At 35.8% G+C, this 22,643-nt stretch overlaps 2 protein-coding genes across 2 annotated transcripts in view; one reads left to right on the top strand and one right to left on the bottom strand.

Annotated features, from left to right (window-relative positions):
• The window catches only part of LOC113082604 (leukocyte tyrosine kinase receptor), a 31,286-nt gene extending 23,906 nt beyond the window's left edge, over positions 1-7,380 (top strand). Inside the window, exons 20-26 of the mRNA XM_026254182.1 lie at positions 380-509; positions 711-808; positions 943-1,035; positions 1,138-1,239; positions 1,397-1,531; positions 3,081-3,171; positions 3,611-7,380. Coding sequence (XP_026109967.1) covers positions 380-509; positions 711-808; positions 943-1,035; positions 1,138-1,239; positions 1,397-1,531; positions 3,081-3,171; positions 3,611-4,570 — 1,609 coding nt within the window. The 3' untranslated portion in view covers positions 4,571-7,380. The remainder of the gene's footprint in view (positions 1-379; positions 510-710; positions 809-942; positions 1,036-1,137; positions 1,240-1,396; positions 1,532-3,080; positions 3,172-3,610) is intronic.
• A 1,585-nt stretch (positions 7,381-8,965) lies between these two features.
• Positions 8,966-22,623, bottom strand: LOC113082606 (inositol-trisphosphate 3-kinase A-like). Its single transcript, XM_026254186.1, has 7 exons — positions 22,150-22,623; positions 15,956-16,055; positions 14,927-15,140; positions 13,257-13,461; positions 12,102-12,200; positions 11,580-11,651; positions 8,966-10,589 (listed from the first exon to the last, which is right to left on the bottom strand). Exons 1-7 carry the CDS (start codon positions 22,597-22,599, stop codon positions 10,386-10,388), a joined length of 1,344 nt encoding a protein of 447 aa, XP_026109971.1. The 5' UTR covers positions 22,600-22,623; the 3' UTR covers positions 8,966-10,385.
• Between the last annotated feature and the right edge of the window lie 20 nt (positions 22,624-22,643).

Here is a 22,643-nt window from a genome sequence, read left to right as displayed (position 1 = left end):
AATGTTTGAAAAAGTAGCCTAAATAATGCATTTAAAAATGTTATGATATATTGTAAGAATAAATAGTTAGTGTATTTTAGTAATATGTTGTTAATGTGCCACAATAGGCAAAAAGTATCCCACTGTTCAGTACAGCAGTTTAACATGTTCTCAGAGCTTTGTTGCCATTCAGTTCAAAATTATCCAGTTGGGGGTTCGATGCCTTGCTCAAGGGCACCTAAGTCGTGGTATAGCCAGCCTGAGACTTGAACCCACAACCCTAGGATTAGGAGTCAAACTCTCTAACCACTAAGTCACGACTTCCCTTAATAATAATAATAGTCAACAATGTGCATAGTATTATTAATAAACCAAGATGAACGCTCTTTTGTGTGTGCAGTAAGTTCAGCCATCAGAACATTGTGCGCTGTATTGGCGTCAGTCTGCAGATCCTGCCTCGCTTCATACTGCTGGAGCTCATGACAGGAGGAGACATGAAGACTTTCCTCAGACTAAACCGCCCCAGAACTGTGAGTGTTTGCGTGTGTTAGCGTGTGGAGACATCATACTATCCCTGGTTTCTCAGTTAGCACTCATTTTTGCCAACATCTGTGGAACACACTTTGCAATAGAAAACAACAATTATAATTCCATTTATTATGAAGAGAAGTAAGATATGCACACTTTTAATACTAAAAGAACTTTCAAAATGTAATCTTGCCTTTTCACAGAATCAGCCGTCTTCTCTAAGCATGCTGGAGCTTCTGCATATGGCCAGAGACATTGCGCTTGGCTGTCGTTATCTAGAAGAGAACCACTTCATCCACAGGTGATTTCTCAAAGCCAAACCTGACTGAAATTTGCCCTAAAGTAGCCTTCAAGTGGAAACCGCTCTTCAGTCAATATAAAGATGCCACTAACTCACTGTTAAAGTTAGTTGTGTATGTCTGGTGTGTGTTTCAGGGACATTGCAGCACGAAACTGCCTTTTGACCTGTCCTGGTCCAGAGAGAGTGGCTAAAATTGGAGATTTTGGCATGGCTCGAGATATTTATAGGTGTACTTCTTATCTCAAATACATTTTCCTGGTTTAATACCTGTTAAGTATAATAAGGAGCACAGGCATTGAATTTTGATTAAGGACTGCTTTGCATTGCAGGGCGAGTTACTATAGGAAGGGTGGCCGTGCCATGTTGCCGGTGAAGTGGATGCCACCTGAAGCCTTTCTAGAGGGCATTTTTACATGCAAGACTGACACCTGGTAATAACAGTTCTGCTTTACTAAATTATCATTTTTTTGTCAGCAATGTCAAGTTGTAAAGGCGTTAAAGAATCGATTTTTTTCATCAGTGATTAGTGCTGCAGAGACCAGAGGCCAGACATTGCAGTTATTACATGCAATTTGTCTCCATCTGCAGGTCTTTCGGAGTACTGCTGTGGGAGATTTTCTCTCTTGGATACATGCCTTATCCATGCAAGACCAATCAGGAAGTGCTAGAGTTTGTAACAGGTGGAGGTCGTATGGATCCTCCTAAGAGCTGCCCAGGCCCTGTGTGAGTAACAATAACAGCTTTGAGAATGGATCTTGGGCCTGACTTGGACTTAAATAAATGTAAATGTAAAAAATGTTAATTAAAATGTAGAGTTGTAAGCTGAAACCGTGGATTAATGATTTAACTCGAGCTGCTTGGCAAAAGTGTAGGAGAGCTGAGCGCCAATGGAAAAAAACATAAGTTGCAGGTATTTTATGATATCCTAAAGGACTGTTGGCGTAATTATCAGAGAACTGTTAAAACTGAAAAGACTAAATACCTCACTGATGTGATCGATAAAAATGGCCATAAACCTCATGTTCTTTTTAGAACAATTAATTATGTTCTTCATATCCCCCCAAAAAATTCCTCCACTATTAAGATTACCACTATTAGAGCTAGCATTTCACCTCCAGCCTTTGATCCTTTCATTTCCATAGAGTGTGCTGCAGTCTTCATTGAGTTTGAGCCTGTTTCCATCCTGGCCCTTAATGATATTGTTACAAACTTAAAAAAACGTCAATTTGTCCCACTGATATCATACCACCACGTCTTTTTAAAGAAGTATGGAACACTATTGGGTCAAACATCCAAGCAATTAAAAATAGTAGTCTTACTTCTGGCTGTGTATGTGCCACTTTTTTTAAAAGAGGCTGTGGTGCAGCCCCTTATCAAAAAACAAAATCTGGACACTTCAGGGTGAAGACTCAATAAATAGGCTGTTAGATTGTTTTTACGACATTAAAGCATGGATGGCTTTAAACGTTTTACATTTTAATGAAAGAAAAACTGAAATTATGATTTTTAGACCTAGCAGTTCTACTAGCACCTCCAAATTGGACCTGGGACCTCTGATGCCCTACTTCAAGTCTATGGTAATGAACCTTGGTGTTAAGATGGTGATCTTCAACTAGAGAAACAGATGAATTCTGTTGTTAAAACTAGTTTCTTTCAACTTACCAAGGCTACTTACCAAATTGAAGCCTTTTTTATCTTTTAAAGATTTTGAGAGTTTTATACATGCTTTTATCACCACTCGCCTGGATTATTGTAATGCTTTATATATAGGAGTTAACCAGGCCTCTCTCTCTAGATTGCAAATGGTTCAGAATGCTGCCACTCGACTCCTTACAGGAACTCTTCATTGGCTACCAGTTTGTTTTAGAATAAAGTTTAAGATTTTATTGTTTGTATTTAAATAGATGAACTACTGAAGACGCATACTCCTCTGAGGTCATTAAGGTCTGCTGACCAATTATTCTTATCTGTCCCTTGAACACGGCTCAAAAATAGGTCAGAGTAGCTCCTAGCCTTGACATTTTTAAATCACGACTCAAAACTCACTTTTATTCATTGGCTTTTAAGCCAGCCTGAGAATTTATAATCTGCATTTTAATCTTCTAGTTTGTCACTTGTCACTTGTGTTTTATACTCATGTCATGTGTTTATAATTTGCAGCACTTTGGCTAACCTCGGTTGTTTTAAATGTGCTTTACAAATAAAATGTTATTGTATTGTATTGTATAAGCTATAAAATATTAGTGAAATGTTGGATTTTGTTCTGTTTTAGTTATCGGATCATGACACAGTGTTGGCAACACTGTCCAGAACACAGACCAAACTTCTCGACTATTTTAGAGAGGATCAACTACTGTACACAGGTATAACAGGGTCAAAATTTGAAAGATTTAGATTTCAGTATATTAGGTGGTATGTTCATTTAATTTACTTAGATGAGACATTTTCAAACTTTTTGCTGTCAAGGTCCACCCTTACTGAATCTATCTATCTATATATCTATGTGTGTATATATATATATATATATATATATATATATATATATATATAGTTATAAAAAAAAAGTGTCTGTAATGTTAACAACTCTGAAAAAAAACCCTTCTTTTTCTTCAGAAAACTACAAAACTAAAATGTCATTTTATTTCTTAATCTTAAAAACTTGAGATGCCAACAGAATAAAATGATCACAATTATTATATAAACAATAATGATAACCGCTCACTTACATCACTCGTGTTTACCCTTTTTCCCACCTTTTTCTCCATTTCATCATTCTTCGTCACACATTCTACGATCTCTCAGGACCCTGATGTCATCAACACCCCTCTGCCAGTGGAGTATGGTCCAGCTGTTGAAGAAGAAGGTGGCACTGTGATCCGTCCTGAAGGATCAGGCAGTATGACCCCTCGTCTAGTGGCCCACCCTATGTCCCAGGATGCTTCCCCTCGACTGGGCATCACCGGTGCTGCCCCACAGGCCCTCAAACCTTCAAAGCTACAAAGACCGGTCCATCTCACACAGGATGTGGGCATGTACCGAGAGACATTGGAGACTTGTTGGGCTGAGCCGGTTCCTGCTCCTGGAGTCTGTCCAGGACAGTGGCTTCAAGTTCCAGAGCACCGGCCGTGCTCCAGGAGTAGTTCATCATCAGGCAGCCAGAAGCTAAAGAACAAGACAAAAAACCTTTGGAATCCCACCTATGGTTCCTGGGTCCTGGAGAGTTTTGGACGAGGGAAGACAGCCCTGTGCCACACCCAGTCCATGCCTCTGTCTTGCAACAACACGTCCATGTCTGTCCCGTCAGAGTTCAATGACCCTGGAGTAGAAGTTAACGCAAATGTCTCAGCGTCTCCACCTCCATCTGCTGCATCCTCCCAAACTGCATTCAGTCCGACAGGGACTTCCTCTCAGAAGGGTTCAGCAGGGGCTACGGGCGGCTCGATTACTGCAGTTATGGACTTGGCAAAACTCCAAAGCTTCCCGTGTGGCAACGTAAACTATGCGTATGATGAGCAGACTTACGAGACTGAGAGTTTGCCTGTAGCTGTGTCTAAATCTGTGGAGCCCAACACAAGCTCTTCAGCTACATCTTCACTGGCTGCCCTCGGCCTGGCCAAAACATTTACCCACAGACCACAGGTTAAGCGCCATGCTAGCTACGGACATGAGGACATAAGGAGGTACACCCAGTCTGAGAAGCCCACGAGGGACAGAGATTCTGGCTTTTCCTTGTCTGAAGACCTCAGTGTCACCCCTGTGTAGAGTTGAACGGTCCAACTGAGAAAATGCCTCATTTCTGGTGTTATTTAGTTTTTGGCACATAGGTATTTTACTGCAATAACTGCAGTGGATTAGCTAGAGGTGGAATGACAGGTTAAAGCTGGAATACGCTTTACGACTTTTGAAATCTGAATATATTTTAAAGCACTAGGCAAACACTAGGTAATTAAAATTGTCATTAATTACTCACCCTCATGTCATTTAAATACGTATGACCTTAGCTCATCTTCAGAAAATTAAGATATTTATGATGAAATCCGAGAACTTTCTGACCCTGCATAGACATCAACATGACTGAAACATAGTAAGGACATCATTAAAATAGTACATGTGACATCAGTGGTTCAACCGTAATTTTCTAAAGCCATCAGAATACTTTTTGTGCAAAAAAAAACTCAAAAACAACAACTTTATTCAACAATTCTTCTCCTCTTCATCCCCTACTCCACTATTATCAAGAGTGCCATGTTGCATCAAAAAACGTCAAAAAGCTCTTGGATTTAATCAAAAAATATCTTAATTTGTGTTCTGAAGATGAATGAAGAACTACAGTGAGTAATTAATGACACAATTGTCATTTTTGGGTTTACTGACCCTTTAATGATCGAAGATGCGATCACATTTTTTACCCCCTTTTTTGTTTCCTGCAAACAATTTGATTGTCAATAGTGTCGTAATGTATGAAGCAGAGCTCATACCAAACTCACTTTCAAACCAGGCAGTTAGGTGTTGGTCAACATAGCAAATCTAGGCGATAAACTTGAACCTGCTACAAAATCTGATTGGGGAAATCTTTTTCCCTTGTGTGAAATTCCTGATTGAGTGGATTCATATTGTAATTCACTGGACTTTGCCTGCTTAAAACCTTGCAGAACAACTCCAGGACAGTGTGACCTCACCCTGAAGATAACAAACTATCAGACTTTCAAGTCATTCCAAAAACAACGGAGATTGATGGAGAAGCATGACAAATAAAAACAACGTGTTCTAAAATCACCTTAAAATGTCAACAGGTTTGATACTCTTCAAACGGATTGGAATCATGCTCTGAAGCTAAAAAAAATCAGTCTGTATCCATTTTACACTATGCAAATTTCTGTGAAATCTGTGACTGCCAAAATCTGCAGTCTTTCTGTAATTTGTGTCATTCTTGTCCAGATGGTGAATCAGGGCAAAGATCTGAGAAAAAGTTGTGCAGTGTATTCCAGCCTTTAATTACTGCCAGTTGGAAACTATGTGCGAGTGACTACATTATTTCTGTGAGGTACCAAAGACATGAGGAGTTGTAGCTAATTTGCTATCAAGAGGCGTCTCTCCTGTAAATGGCTGATGGTTTCTATGGAAACTTCCACTTGGCTAATAGCAGCCCTTTTACACTGGATTCTCATCTACTGTCAACACTGTGAAAACACGTGATGTTCACTTTAAGGACCACATGAAATGAGAAGTCCTTTTCTACTGATTAGTCATAATTAGCAATTAATATATATGTAGGTTTAGATGTGCTTTACGAATTACCATTTTGTAGCTGGTTTTAAGTGTATATTACAAGAAGATCCAAAGCATGTTCAGACCCAACACAAAAGGAAAGTCATACTCCATGCCACCTAACAATCAGTCAAAATCTAGCAAAACTGATTTGTTTAAAGGTGTCATGATGCAATTTCAAGTTTTCCTTCTTCTTTGGAGTGTTACAAGCTGTTCGTGCATAGATAAGATCCCTAAAGTTGCCAAGACTAAAGTCTCAAACCCAAAGAGATTCTTTATAAAAGTTAAAACTTGTCCACACCCTCTTTAAACACCTCGTTTAAGCACGCCCCCACGTCTATGTCACTGTGTGGGAAGACTATGATTCTCGCTCTAGTATTTTTGCTGCCGCCACCATGTTAGACGTGGAGACGCTGTGTGTTTCATTGTGAAAGCAAAACTTTGTTTGGTTTTCCAAAAGAGGACACCACTAGATATCATTGGTTAAGTTGTATTTACAACACTGTTCCAGAACAGTTCAACCCAAATATTCAAATGTAGGCAGTGCATTTTATGGAGGAGTGTTTTCTGAACCTGGGAAGGCAGTGCACAAAGGCTGTTTCAATTCCAACTTTGAAAGAACAGTCTGGTGCTTCTGACTCACAGTCTGTAATTACGTTTACATATTTAAAGAATTTGCCACTGACGATTCAAACACAAGTTTTGAGCAGTGTAGAGTAGCGCTTATTGTTTGTCGTTTCTCCAGTCACAACATGGTTTTATGTTTACGCGGCGCAATACGCAATGCAACTTGTGCAAACACAGTATAAATCATTATAATCAGTAATTATGTCCCCACTGGATACGACAAACGCCTAATTTTTAATGAGTTTTATCGCTTTTGTCTTGTCGCCTGGGGACACACGGCATCGCTGTATGTTTAGGGGCGTAGCATTTTCGTCACACGCTTGAAGTATTTAGCCAATCACAACACACTGGAGAACTGGCCAATCAGAGCACACCTTGCTTTTCAGAAAGATGAGCTTTGTAAAAAATCAACACGTTTCAGAAAGGCAGGACATAGAGGAGCAACAGTAATGTACATTATGTGGAAAATAATGTGTTTTGTGAAACATTAAACTGCATAAACACATTAATGTTCTTTTTAGCAACATCATATGACCCCTTTAAAGTAATTGTCTTTTTAAGTTATTTGAGTGACTTGACGAACTTTAAAAGAAACAAACAAAAAGAAAATGGTTTAAAAAAGGGATGGTTCACCAAAAAAAATTCAATTGTCATTATTTACTTACCCTCAAGTTGTTCCAAACATGTATGGCATTTATTTTTCTATTATTTTTAGAGTGGTTTCCATACAATGAAAGCCAATATGTTGTCTTTATTTTTTTTAAATTAGAAAAGTCATGGAAATGCCATCACAGATTTTTTTTCTTGTGATATTTACTGTATGACGGCCTCCGTTTCTGAGAAACCCTGGAAATATGACAGAGGTCAATTGAAACACAAAAGTAAGAGTAAGTCATATAGATATGGAACGACATGGAGATGAATAAATGATGACACTTTTTTTTTTCTCTCTTTTTGGGTAAACTAACCCTTTAAAGATTAGCACTATCACCAGTAACTCAGAGGTACATTTAAAAAGGTGGCAGTGTGTTGCAAAGTATTAGTAATAAAGAAATGCTGGCAGAAAGCACCTGTAATCTCAGATCAGGTGGACTTTAAAGGGTGTTTTGAGTAGAAAGTAGCATCAAGGACCATTTATTTTGACTAGATTTAGTGTTTTGTCCTTTGTTATGTCTGCTGTTAGCTTTGAAAAATCATTACATTTAGAAACAGTATGTTGCCTTTTCACTGATGGTGTCTTTTGTGTGCGAAACGTTGAGATAATTGTGAGGGCTTCACAAAGGTGTTGCACCAAATTTGTTGAAAGTAAATGAGTTGTAACTGTCATGGTGGAGATTGTATTGATTTATATCTCAATGCACTCCAATAGGGAGCTGTCAAAAGACAACCATTTTTTTGCTATTTTTCAAGTACCTTTCCCTCTAAAATAAATAAGTATAAATAAGTGAATTTTATCTTTAGCTACCCTATGTGAACTGTGACTATGTTAATCACCTGCAGGAAAATTCTAAGTATTACAGCAAACACAATCACGAACCGCATAACACCTCAGTGTGGTAATATGATGCATGAGAAGTTTGATTTCGAGACTATGCTTAGGTAATACTAATTATTCTCAAATATTTTCTTATATATTGTAGTTATTAGGTAAATGTTTTTTGTGTGACTATATTTATTTGTGTGTGCATTTATTAGTTATTTTAGGCTTGAAAGCCTTGTGCAAATTTAGAGACAAATGAGACTGAAGTGTATTAGCACAATCTTACATTTTATCTTTGTCTTGTTTAACCATTTAAAAGTTGCGAAAAAAGTAGGAGCTTTTTTAGTTGTTGTTCTTTTGTCTTTTTTATTTTTTTTAAGGATACTCGATTGAAGGGTAGAAATAGTTTTACTTTAGTTAGGAAAATGAGTGCTGTATTTTGGATTAATATTATTTTCACACTGAACTAACCCTTATGATATGTAGCTGTACTCATTAATCTGTTTTATTGGTGTTTGTTTTATTATTATTATTTTTGTTGAGGTTATCACTGCCAATGTTCTGCATGTGTCTTGCTTTTTATGGAAGACTTTGCAGGGGTTTATTTCTAACCAGCCAGACTAGAGATGAACCATCATATAAAGTGAATTTTAATGTACTTGTATTACCTGTAATTTTTATGTTAAAAGATGGACATTGCTGCGTAATAGCAAACCTCAAATAAATTGTTTTTGACTATCATCCTGATATGAAAGACTAAAATGATTTTCAGGAATACAGAATTATTTTTGAGCAGATGTTTTATTTGGCATAAATGTACTGCACAGGCAACACTGTAACAAAACTCACCTGCCCCCATAAACAAAATAGTGTTACAAGGTTAAGTTTGTCTGATAATGAAACACTTTCAGTGGTGTGTAGGTATAGAAAAATACAACCCAAGTTCTGAAACCATAAAACCAATACAATATATTCATAAAATCATCTGAAGAATTTACAAGACCACCCTTGATTGATCACTGCAGTCCAAGCGATTAATATCATCCTGTTGTACTATAAATGCACATGTGCTGTGCATTATTCACATTGCATCGCTGTATATTTGTTCTACAACACACTTGAGTGCATGTGCTGCACCTACTGTACACTCTAGTTTGATGGTACTTTAAAAACAGTCAGTTGTGCAACGTCAGTTTGACCCTTCGCCACGACCTGCCCCCTTAGTTACTTTTGCTATGTCCGACATGGCATGCTGTTTCCACGCAGTGAACAATAGGCTCCATCGCGGAGAAAAGAGGAAAGCTGACAACTTGCCGACAGACAAGACAGAGCAAGTTACTTTACGCATGAAACAAAGTCTCAGCTTTCAAATTTTGTCACTTCCAAAGAAATTCAAACAATAATTACTGTTTTGTTGCTCTTTGATGTGTCGTGACAGATCACTGTAATGCTTCAGATTAAGCAGCATATGAACCGATCATCTTGTCATATTTACTAGTTAACGCATGAAATAAACATGAATGAACATCAGAAGGTATTTTGTTTCAACCGCGGAAAGACAACAGTATACACCGTTTTTCAAGTTTAAGTCCACCGACATTAATACTCTCCTGTCTGGTGAAATGAGCTGATTCGGCGATATGATTGGACATATCGCCTGTCAATAAAGCTACCTGTGAACAGTCAGTTGTTTGACTAGTGTTTGTTGGGCCCAGACATGGAACAATGTTGCATACAACTATGGTAACCTTGATTCTGTGTTATATTAAGTGCGCTGAAATAAACAATTGATTTGAATACATTCCAGCATGCAAACCCAGCCAAAAGAATTGAACAAGTTTGACTGATTTTGATTCTCATAATCGTAAAAAGTTTGAATGAAAGGTCTATGCTCAAGTGCTTGAATTTTTTTTAGGCAAATAAAAATTGTACTCTCATGTGGATTTCTTTACCAGCTGAATTTAGTTTTCAACCTTTTTTCGCTGGACTTTAGGGAAGAGCAACTGTATAATGCATAATGACAACAAACAAATCATCATTTTCAAAACCATGATCATGGTGAAATGCTTTTACAGCTTAATACTGTAAAGTAATGGACTCTGTCACTTGTAGCCTCCCTATAATGCACTGCAAAGGGTTTATAAGTGTCTATCAGCATGCCATTGCTGTTACTGGGACAGTCAGAAGTTCACAGTAAGAGGGTCACTCCCTGGCCAATGAGGAAAGAGTTTGCATCAGGTTGTCCAGGCCCCATAAGTATCCGTCTTCTCGGTTGCCCTCCTCCCAGGGTCTGTAGTGATCCAGGTTCTGTCCGTCTAGGAGAGGTGTGGTCTTCCCAAAATCAATGAGCCAGACTTCAGCTCTCTCTGTGTGATCATGAATGAAGAGAAGCGAACTCCCAATTACCTTAAAGACATAAAACATTTTTGAGGTGAGCCATATCATACATTAAAACAAAATAGCTTTTCTATTAAAAAGAACCATTGGGGACCCTTTTGGGGTCTGTAAGATTTTTTTTATATTCAATAAAATCTTTTATGCTTAGCAAGGCAATTTTTTAATACAGTAAATATACAGTAAAAACAGTAATATAGTGAAATATTACAATTATTTTTTTACATATATTTTAAAATGGTTTTTTTTATAATTTTTACATTTACATTTTTTAAATAATTTTTTTTTATTATAATTATTTTATTTTTTATATTAATTTTCAGCAACCATTTGGCTTTCAGAGTCAAATGATTCTACAGAAATCATTTTAATATGCTGATTTGCTGTTTAAGAAGCATTTCATATTATTAGCATCGCTAAAAACAGTCATGCTGCTAAATATTTTTGTAGAAAGGACTCAATTAATGGAAAGTTCAACACAACAGCATTCATTTGAAATATATATCTTTAATAATATTATAAATGTCTTTAAAGTGAAGTGAAATGATGTGTGGCAAAATATGGTGTCCCATACCCAGAATTGTGCTCTGTATTTTACCCATTAAAGTGCACACACACAATAGTGAACACACACACACTGTGAACACACACCCGGAGCAGTGGGCAGCCATGTTGCTGCAGCGCCCCAGGAGCTGTCACACTGATCATTATAACTACAATACAATTTAGCGTGAATAATTTACTACATAATAAATCAAATAAATACATTTTCTCAGACATTAATTACGGTAGCTTGAAACCCTTTTTGAAAATCATTAAAAAGTCAATACTTTTATGATTACTAATTAGATATTAATTGTAAATATATTGCAGTACAGTACAGAATTAGTCAATAATAAAGTAAAATATATAGTACATTTTCTTGTTAGACAATAATATTAATTGGAAAATTACACAACTTAAGGTAAGACTCTACAGAACAAAACAAATCTTGTATTTTACCTCATGTTTGTTGAAGAACTCTGAGGCCTTAAGTGCCTGTTTAATGTCTTCAAGCCTTGTAATATAGGAGTTCTGTTTGGGAGATGAAGGAGAGGAACACAACATTGATATTAATTCAACTAGAATTATGCTAGAAGTTATTTTGTCAGTCTTTTTCACTGGAGTGAGACTCAAACAAGACTACCTTGTAAGTGCAATTATTTATTTTTTTTTTTTTTTGGTTTTATATATTCCTTTGCTTGCTTGTTTTAAAAATAAATGTATCAAATGTAACGATCTTAAACCATCCATAAAGACCCTATACTGAACAGATGAGCATTTATGATACGGTTTTTACTGCCTAATGGGAGCATCACAAAGTAAATGACATCTTGCCTTTTAACATAAGACATATATATATTCTAGATACATAGTACTCAAGGTGTTCTTTAAGCCACAAAGAGAACATTGTTCCATTGAAATGTAGGTGTGCATGCATTATATCACAGAACAGGTTGGTCAAGTTCTCAAGAACTCACGCACAATTATGTTCTTATTGCCTTCGGCGAAATCCTTAAAGACCTGAATGACGTCTTCCTTTGACTGGGTCTTTTTGAAGTCTGTGTTGCAGGTTTCTCCTCTCTGAAAAAACAAAACAAAAAAACTATGTATTGTATTGAATGTAAAAGGAAAAAAAAGTCAGATGAAGAGCTTTTACCGAAAAAAAACAACAACAACAGCAGGTTGAGGATAATACAGTTCCCATAGTCATAGAAAAACATGGAAATAACTGGAAAAACTTAAACCTTGTTAATGTCCATATGCTCTCCGAAAAGGTACAACAGCAGTAATGTAATTCGAAATTACATTACATTATTATTTCATTATTTTCTATATGAATAGTTTAGTTATTATATATGTATTAATTTTGTATTTGTCACACCATGTTTCTGTTCAGACTTTGTTTTCAGTTTGCTCTGTTTTGCCCCGTCTAGTTAGTTATTGTTATTGTCTTTTGAGTTCATTTCGTTCAGGTGTGTCTAGTTAATCATCCTTGTTTGGGGTGTGTATTTAAGCTTCTGTCGTTTCAGTTTGACTTTATCAGGTACTGTTAACATCAACATTAACGTGTGTCACCAACCTTCCTCTTTGTGGATTTACCTTTATTGTGTGGATTTATTAATTACTGTTTTTCATCATTTTCACCTTGCGTGTTCATTGACACCTAAACTGTGACAGTATTATTTTATCCATTTACATTTACATTATAAATTAATAATAATTCATATTAATTGTAATTAATCATTTAATATTAAGCTGTGTTATTTTATTAATAATATTGAATATGTACATTCATGTGTGTATATATATATATATATATATATATATATATATATATATATATATATATATATATATATATTAATAATAAATAATATTTATATTTATATATATATATATATATATATATATATATATATATATATATATATATATATATATATATATATATTAATAATAAATAATATTTATATATATATATATATATATATATATATAAATATAAATATATATATATATATATATATATATATAACAATGTAGCCTTGGAACAAGTTTTAGTGTCTGATTTTCAGCTGAATGCAAATTCTGCTTTCTGTGAACAAGCAGGCTGTGATTTTTAGGCACCGTGGCTACCTTGATACCCTCAATGCGGAAGCCCAGAGTGTTAGTAGAGCTGAGACTTTCTCTCCACTGCATATAGCGTGGTTTGGTAACAGCCTTCTGTTTCTTCTCCTCCTCTGTAGGAGCTTCACTGTCCACCTCCAGCATCTTATTATACAAGTCTTCACGCAGCTTCGGCTTCACCCTCGCCCGCACCAACTCCTCCTCCAGATATGTCCTGAAAATAAGAAAGACAGAATGTAAGTAAGAAAGAAAGAACGTAAGAAAGAACAAAAACAAAGTCGATTTTTAAATACTCTGCTGGAAAGGTCAATTAATCATGTCTGAAATGTTAATCTAGTCATCAGCATTTTTTTTTTTTTTTTTAGCAAGCTTGAACTTTACTCGACTTCCTGTGTGAGTAGAGGAAGTCACCAAGGGACTCCTTGCACAAAATGTCTCTCAGCGTGTAAAACAATGCGTGAGAGAAGGAAGCCCTCAGGGACGCCCTGTGTCTGCCTCGCTAAGTGTGCATCTAAGTTTTGACTGCATGTGCAAAGGAAGTGGTTATTATTGTTGTGCGAGGGCCTCTCTCTCTCTCTCTCTCTCTCCTCATGAGCTGCACCCATCACCCTCACAGGATGCAGGCCAACAACCAGAACAGGTGTTTCAGCAGGCACAGTCAACCTGCCATGCACTATATATTAGCATGACTAAAAAAAGGAAAGAATTACATTTAATTCTTTCTATATTTAATAAACGATCATTTGAATATATTATTACTAGATTAATAGTATATTTAAATATTTGCACTGCTCTTTCTATTTAAAATCAATGCTGTGACCTTTCTATTATTAAAGAATCCTGACAAAATGGTTTGCACAAAAATATTAAGCAGCACAATTGCCTTTAAGCATTAATAACAATAAAAAGAACAAATCTGCATATCAGAATGATTTCTGAAGGATCATGTGACACTGGAGACTGGAGATATGGCTGTTGAAAATTTAGCATTGCATCACAGGTATAAATTACATTTTAAAATATATTAAGATAGAAAACTGTCATTTTGAACTGTTATATATATATATATATATATATATATATATTATATATATAATATATAATTATATATATATATATATATATATATATATATATATATATATATATATATATATATATATATATATTAATATTTCAAAAATGGAGCAAAACAAAAAAACTGCCTTGGTGACCATGAACGACTTAAAAATCTTACCAGACCTAAACTTTTAAAACGTATTGTATAGCATTAATTTTATAAATGAACATGAATATATATTTTATTTTTAAACGTAGGTAGTTAAGTTTAAAGGGATTTGCATAACTTATTTGGTTTGCATTTTATTTGATTTGGTGGTTCTGTGACTATTCTTTTAAAATAGAATAAATGGTTTAATCTGTTTTGATTTTTCATAAAGAAAAGGTCAAACTTATGAAGCTCTAAATGTATTTTTCCACATGCATTCCCTGCATCACTTGTTAACTTTATAAAATACATCATAAAGAAAATAAATATATATATATATATATATATATATATATATATATATATATATATATATATATATATATATATATATATATATATATATATATAAAAGACAAAACCAAAATAAAATAATCTGAGTGTCCATGAAAAGTAGCACCCATTACTCTACCTCACTCCCATCTTGCAGTCCATGACGTTGGGCAAATCAAACTTGGCCAAAAGGTCTTTCATTTTGAGAAAAAGCTCTCCGTCTCTCTCAACCACACCATAGTAGCTGGGCACGAAGGAATGCAAGGCATCCTCTTTCAGCCTCTCAAAACACAACTTCTCATTCTCTGAGAATTTCTTCAGTATGGAGCCCTCATCCCCGGCTTTAAAGCTGCCTGAGCAGAAACACAAACACAGACAAAGGACGACTGGAGTCACTGGAGCACATATAACACTGAGCCGCATGGCCAGTCAGCCAGATCTTAGTCAGGATGTGTGCCTTAATCATCTGCTACTGAATATGAATATTGCATGATGACTGTGCACACATGCATAGTGTTGAAAAGGCTAAAAAATTGATGTTTGAGATCTGAAAAATAAGTTAATACGTACACTGTTTGGGGTTTTGGCATGTGAATATGCATGAGTCAAGTGTCATCGCACAACACTACACATAACCACTTCCCTAAAATGGTATCAAATCATTGTACTTCCTCATGTATTGAAAAAAAAACTGTGCTGTTAACAATAAAACAGCCAGAAGACAAGAGCTAACTTCAGTGGCGTTATTGCCAAGGAAGCAATCTGATGGAGACGCTTTCTGACAGTACAGAAATAAACAATACATACACAAACTATGCATTTTACCCTATTTTTAATTTGCATACAAAATAACGGCTTTCTAAAATAATAATTAAAGAACAAAAAGCATATTCAAGTCTGATTTGGTTTTAATAATTGCTTTCTAAAACAATAAATAAAAAATATACATGTCTAACTTGAGATTAATTATTAAACCATCATTTGATCAACAACATAAAGTTTTAAATAGAAATATTGAATTAATGGTTGCTTTTTGATAGTCACGAACATTGTTAATTGTTGTCCCATATGCATCTACCCAGGAAACTGTGCAAACTGTGTAAATATGGAACTGAAACATAAATTTACATTGGACTAAAATGAGCAGCTTTTTGAGGGGAGGGTTTACCTTTATGTCCTGCTAACTGAACCCAGGACAGTCGTCTTCGCTGTGAGGTCAGTAAAGGGCAATTGACAATCGTCTTCAGCTTCCACCAGGCATTGCTTTGCTGGAACAGATTAAAACATAATCATCCATGACTATGGAATAAGTGCATTCAATATTTCAAATACTCTGCTGTAAATACAACTCGACCCTTGACCACCTGACAATAAGTCTGAGATAAAAGAAGCGTGACCAGGGCACCGAAACCATCCCACAGTGTTTTTCAACACTGCACAATGTTCCTTAAGTGTGTGAGACTGAGTCATACACACATGGTCTCAGTTGGAGCTGTGAAACTCTGTAATCTAGCACTTCAGCCCATAACATAGACGTCTGATTTGCTGCCCATTTCAAACAAGCATTCTAAAAAACATTTCTATTCATTTGACGAGTGAGGTTTGCATAGCATGCTGTCTCTTCGCATACTGTTCAAAGCAGCTTTTACATTGACAATGTGACATAATTCCGATTGAATCAGGTGAACCAGGAGATCCAGTTTTATCCACTTCCAAATATAGTCAATTCATATTTAAGTTTTGATTTTATAGTCATGATGAAACAGAATTAGGAATCTTATCTTCTATATTGTGACGTAAATCGGATTAAAATAAATTAGTGCAAGAAAAAATGTAGAACAGGACATGGCTCTATCTTTTGCTTGTTGACTGGATGGAGGCAGATCTAAGTATAACATTATAGTCGTGATTGTAAAAGTTGTTTTACCAGAAAAAGTTGTTATGACATTTGACTAAGAATTATGGAGGGAAAAAAAATGCATGGGTGATTTGTTCACCATAATATGAATAACAAAGAGCTGCTCGACTATGGGAAAAAAAGTATATAAGTTTATGCTTATCCAAGCTACATTTATTTGATTAAAAAAAAAAACTTGTGAAATATTATTGCAATGTAAAATAACGGAGTTCTTTCTTAATTTTTATTTTAATATACTTTAAAATGAGAAAAAATTCAGTGATGTCAAGCTGATTTTTTTTTTGATTCTTTGATAAATAAAAAAAGTTCAAATGAAGAAGTAACATGATGCTATTCTGCTGCTTTTGATTGGTTCTCTTCTTTGAATTTGCAGCGCACCACATCTCCCAATTACATCATCTGTCGCTGAAAGCCTGAGGCTTCAACCTGTCTGAGAGCCGCCACCATGGGGAGTGATGAAAATGTGTTCCAGTGCTGTGATTTTAAATTAAATGATTCAAATCTTGATTCAAGTTATGAAGGATTTTGGAAGTCTGACAGTAGTCGGTGTGGAGTACTACTGTAAGGTTAACCCCGTCTGCTTTAAATTTTTGAAAATGTTTAACAGTTAAAAACTTTCATGACAAATGTAGAAACGTAATCAAAAAGTAATCAAACGTAGTCAGTTACAGTACATTAATAACACAACTGAAATACTTGTTACATTTTAAATAGGGTAACTTGTAATCTGTAACCTACATTTCCATAGTTACCTTCCCAACACTGTGCACCTTACTGAGACAATCACCTATCACTGGAATATTAGCAGTATTTTTTGTTACTTAATAAAAATTATAAGTTTTTAACAGCAGTAAAAACTTAATAAATATCTCTTTTTCTTATGTCTACTTTGTGTATTGCTCTAGTTACTGCGGAAAGCCCTTAAATTCTTCAATCAAAAAATGTTTAATTAATTAAAACAGAATATTTTTTATGTAAGAAAAAAAACCTTTAGGAAATGAATACTGCAGGTGTTGAAATGTTCCGGGTGTAGCTGAAGTGCAGTGTGTGTTCTTCCACTTGATATGGAAAGAAACGAGTGTTACTTTCTTCCTCTGCTGATGTGCTGATGAAGCAGATGAGTGAAGTTTGCCAACATATGTTGAATTCACCCTCAGGTACAAAAGCTGAATGGAAAACCCTTACAATACAACGTGCAGCAATTATTATTAAGCCTTTAAAATGGATGTAGTTCATAAAACTTTGCTTCGGGGGGTTGGACAAGATCCAGAGAGAACAGAATATATAAAGTCAAGGAGACTGCGTATGGCCCTGTATACATACAGAGGAAAGCCAGAAACCAAAGGCTATGCCCTGCACTTTGTGAAGCTGTGCATACACACATTTTTAACACACCCATAACTAAATATTTAACTGGATAGTCATGCAGACAATTCAAACAGCATAGTGCCAACTCTCAAACAACTACCAATCACGTTTTATAAAACTGTGACACGTTTCTATGAAAACATAAATATCTTTACCTCAAATAAACATATACTGAACCACAAAGAGTCAACACTCATCAAGTTTGTCTCTTTGCTACCAAAAATTACATTTTCAGTAGTAAAAAAGTGAAAATATAAAAGCTTCACATGACTTCCTTGGTATCTTTACTAGTTAGACAAAAAGACACAACTCAGTTTGACCTACATGTTACAGCACATTTTTACTACAACAGAGGATTGTCAGTTTTTACACTACCAATCTTCTTTTGTAGTTAGAAGAAGAAAAAAGTCGATATCATTTCAAATATGAGTAATAAAAATCTGTTTTGTTATGACAAGAGTTTATAAAACTGACCTGAGCTGCTCTACCTTCGAAGTGCGTGTGGAAACTTGTTTGTGACACTGTGGCTTCTGCTTAAATGTCAAACGGCAAGGAGTTTATGTTTTGATACAGGCTGATAAAATGAAGTGTTTGTCACTGTATGTGTTTTCCTTTTCCTTTTTCAGAATAGGTGTCTGCAACAGCTCTGCGCAAACATTAAATTCATAAGTAATGGGGTTTTTTTACAGTGTCAGTGAGCTTGACTTTTATTGGGCCAAAAGGAGATGAACATCGATCAGTTCATTCAGTGCAAGATGTGTAACTTTCTGAAAATGAAAGAATAGATGCTACGCAGACACGGCATCCAGATTTACAGAGGCGAAATGTTTAAAGTATAATGACAGCGCTGGCCTTCTATGGCTGCTGTGAAAGAGCTCGAGGACCACAAAACATGAGACATCCATTCAGAATCATCACATGGCAGAAGTGAGAAACAAAACAGAGATGATCGGTTAGAATTATACTAGGCACTTTGTTGAATATATATCTTCTACTTTTTTATTTAGTCCTTAGTCCTTTAATTTACATTCACCCCAAGTCTATTCGAAGTGAGTTTTAATTAGGGGTGGGCGATGTGGAAAAAATATTATATCAGTTTTTATTTTTTTTTTTGTAGAAGTATCAAGATTCACGATTTTATCACTATTCTTTGTCATGTTGGTTTTGCTATTTTGCAAGTTGTCTGAGCATTAAAGCCAAACTAATTTTAATATTATAAAGACAAAGCCTTTCAGGGAAACTAAAAAAGAATGGCAGATATTTAGGCCAAAGAGGGTGTTGATAAAAATCTTTGTTCTTATTTTTTAACAAGATTTTGACAAAGATACAAACTACAACTACACATATTATACAAATAAAACAAACAGTGCTTTATTTTCAGGTGTAATAGGTGTATTAAGCTGGAGCATTCAAGTAATTGAATGAACAAATATAAAAATAAAACACTAAATAAACTGATTCCTAAAGCAACTGTATTAAATCTCTTCAGTCAAGAGCAGTGAGTGATTTTTCTCTTTGTGTTTTGTTGTTTTATTAACGTTAAAGGAATAGTTCACCCAAAAATTTCAATTCTGTCACACTCTCAAAATTCTGTCATAGTGTTTTATTTTTATACCACCATTTACTCGCTCAAAAGTGGTTTTAAACCTGAGTTTTTTTCGTCTTCTGAACATAAATGCTATTTTGAGGAACATGGAAAACCAATCAGTTTCTGGTCCACAGTGACTTCCACAGTATTTTTTGCTACTATCAAATTCAGTGTGGACCAGCAAATGTTTGGTTACCCACATTCATCAATATATCTTCTATTGTGTTCAGCAAAAGAAATAAATTAATACAGGTTTGGTACAACATGACAGTGAGTAAATAGTGGTAGAAATGAAATTTTAGGGTGATCAATCATTTGACAGTAATGACAGTAGGCTGTGTGTTTAATAGGCCTACTGGCCCTTTAAGACCTGCACACATCTGATATACAGGCACATATACATTTTTCTCTCAAATGTTTACTTTCATTTTAGACATAACCAACTTGAGTCTACATGTAAACCTGTGTGTTTTGACAGTATTAGCGCAAAAGATAAGTTATATCCAATAATCAGGCGCTGTCTGACAGCCTTAGCACGCACGCGCTTCGGGTGTATGCGGCGCTCAGAAAAAGCACAGGTCAGATACAGTCTATGGGTCAGAGCAGGGCTCGAATGAAACATTTAAAAGCACATGCAAATAATGAGAGAGTAACTGAGTTAACACTGCTGTGAATGCATGTGGCGTTGTACAGTATACGAGGAAGGCTCCAGAACTGCAGCTGATAGACTGTGGGCTGCAGCATGATACTATGATGTTTCTTCAAAGCAGATTGTGGAGACATTTTTATCATCCACGATCAGAAATCATCATACTGCACACCCCTAGTTTTAATGTATTCGAAGTTACTTTCCCACCCACTAAAATATATATATTTTTTTAATTAGGAATGTCTTCACTTTAGATTCACTTTTGTTACAGAAATTACAAGCATATGAGTATGTATATGAAAAAAAAGGCTTTTGCACGTAGCAGTTAAGCCTGCTGAGCTTGTTATTTTAACACTCACAGTGATGCCAGGTTATTAAAGATGCACGCCTGTGATATTTGCTCAAACTACATTGAAAACGCTTAATGCAAACAAAAAATAAACAATTCCGATAAAAAAGCTTTCCGGAACAGCCTACTTTGTAAACAGTAAAGGAGAAACATATCGATCTGCTATGGATGGATGGATATTTCTGATACATTTTTTAGCTACTTACTACTGTAAATAGGCTATGTCATCAGAAAGAGCATACAAGCACCACCTGATACAAATCTAGCCTCAAACACCATGTGTAGTTTCACAGTAGTGTTGAAATGGCAACCCTGTGAACAGACATGCTCTAACGATTAGCAGCAACAAGTACAGACAAACAGACACCCACACAAACATACCATTATCATGACCCTGCATGTGCTCTTTACAGCTATCTACTGAACACAAAGCTGTCATTGGTTATGCAGATTTCAATCAAACGTTTTCTAATGCCTCAGTCATGAGTACAAGTGAGATTCCTCAAGATACACAACAGGTATCAGAAGCCTCATTTGCAAGTCAAGAAAATATATATATATTTTTAAAGGTTTCATAACTTTCAAAAAAGACAGTTCCTCATTACAAGTCTCTTGTTCTCATGACAGGTTTCGAATTGTCTGCTTTTATTTTAAAAAGAGATCTAAAGAGCCTGTAATTCAATTCACCCAGGTCTCTCCAAAACTATGTTTGTCATTTAATAAATGAATCATAATGAACAAAAAAAAGATATAGATATTATTATTTCTTACATGATTATCAGATATGTAAACCACATAAATTGTATCTCAGTAAGGTTGTGAGTCATAATAAGCCCACTTACTCAAAAATGTGTTGCCCTAGAAGTGGTTTTTGTATGTGGGTTTTAAAAAATAAAAGCCATTTTAATAAGGTCAGAGTCCTAGTTTTGGTTGGAAAAATAGATATATTTTTACAAACTAAGCTGACATAATTACCATATGTATATATGTATATGTGTGTGTGTGTGTGTGTGTGTGTGTGTGTGTGTGTGTGTGTGTGTGTATGTATGTATGTATATATATATATATATATATATATATATATATATATATATATATATATAAACAGTAGTTGCAATAATTGTTGACTAAGACAATGTTTATATTTTTGGTGCTTCATTAAATCTGTTTTTTAATCTGCTAAAAGTCTCATTACAGGATGTTAAATGTCAGTTTTAAATATGACAACTTGCTCCAGCCTGATAACATGACCTACTACTATTGCACCAGGTTATCACAAAATATCAACATGTAATTTACTCGATTCTTTTTTTTTTCTTATGCAGTAATGGTGGAAGTGTACAGTGGATTTTTGCAGCCAGAGATGCAATATTGACACATACTAAAAAAGATTAAAAAGTGCGACAATAACGTGTCTGTGCACCCAGTAGTCCCTGCCTTCTTTATTGATTACAGCCCGCGTGAATGACTAGCCTACATACATAACCTACCTCTCCTGAGTCCACCGAGTCGCCCAAATGCTCGAGAGTCACGATGCCTTTGCTTTTGGTCTCGTTGTCGCTGAGGATGTCATCCTCCGACTCGTCAAACGCCGTGGAGGAGCCGTTGGAGGAGATGGAGGAGTTGGAGAGTTTGCGGCGCAGCCGTCCGTTCACCTCCTCCTCCAGATCCTCCTCCGTGATCTCCCGTGAGTCCCCATCAGACGTGATGGTCACCTGCGGCACTAGGCACCCTCTCCCCGGTTTACCGTCGGAGAGACAGCCTGCTTGCCCACTGAAGTGTTCCGCCATCTGTGCTTGATCATCACAAATCTCTGTGGATGAAAAGTTTCCTGTGCCTCCTCCTCCTCCTCCTCCTCCTCCTCTCCCTGATCCGTCGCAAACAGGAGACGAACGGGAGAACACCGCCACTCTCAGCGACCTGCGTCTCTGTTTGGGCATCGAGGGGACAGGAGGGCTACGGTTATGCCACCTCTGTCCGAGGG

The sequence above is a fragment of the Carassius auratus genome, unplaced genomic scaffold, assembly GCF_003368295.1.
Source record: "Carassius auratus strain Wakin unplaced genomic scaffold, ASM336829v1 scaf_tig00036602, whole genome shotgun sequence".
NCBI lineage: Eukaryota > Metazoa > Chordata > Actinopteri > Cypriniformes > Cyprinidae > Carassius > Carassius auratus.
This window is presented reverse-complemented; position numbering and strand designations above follow the sequence as displayed.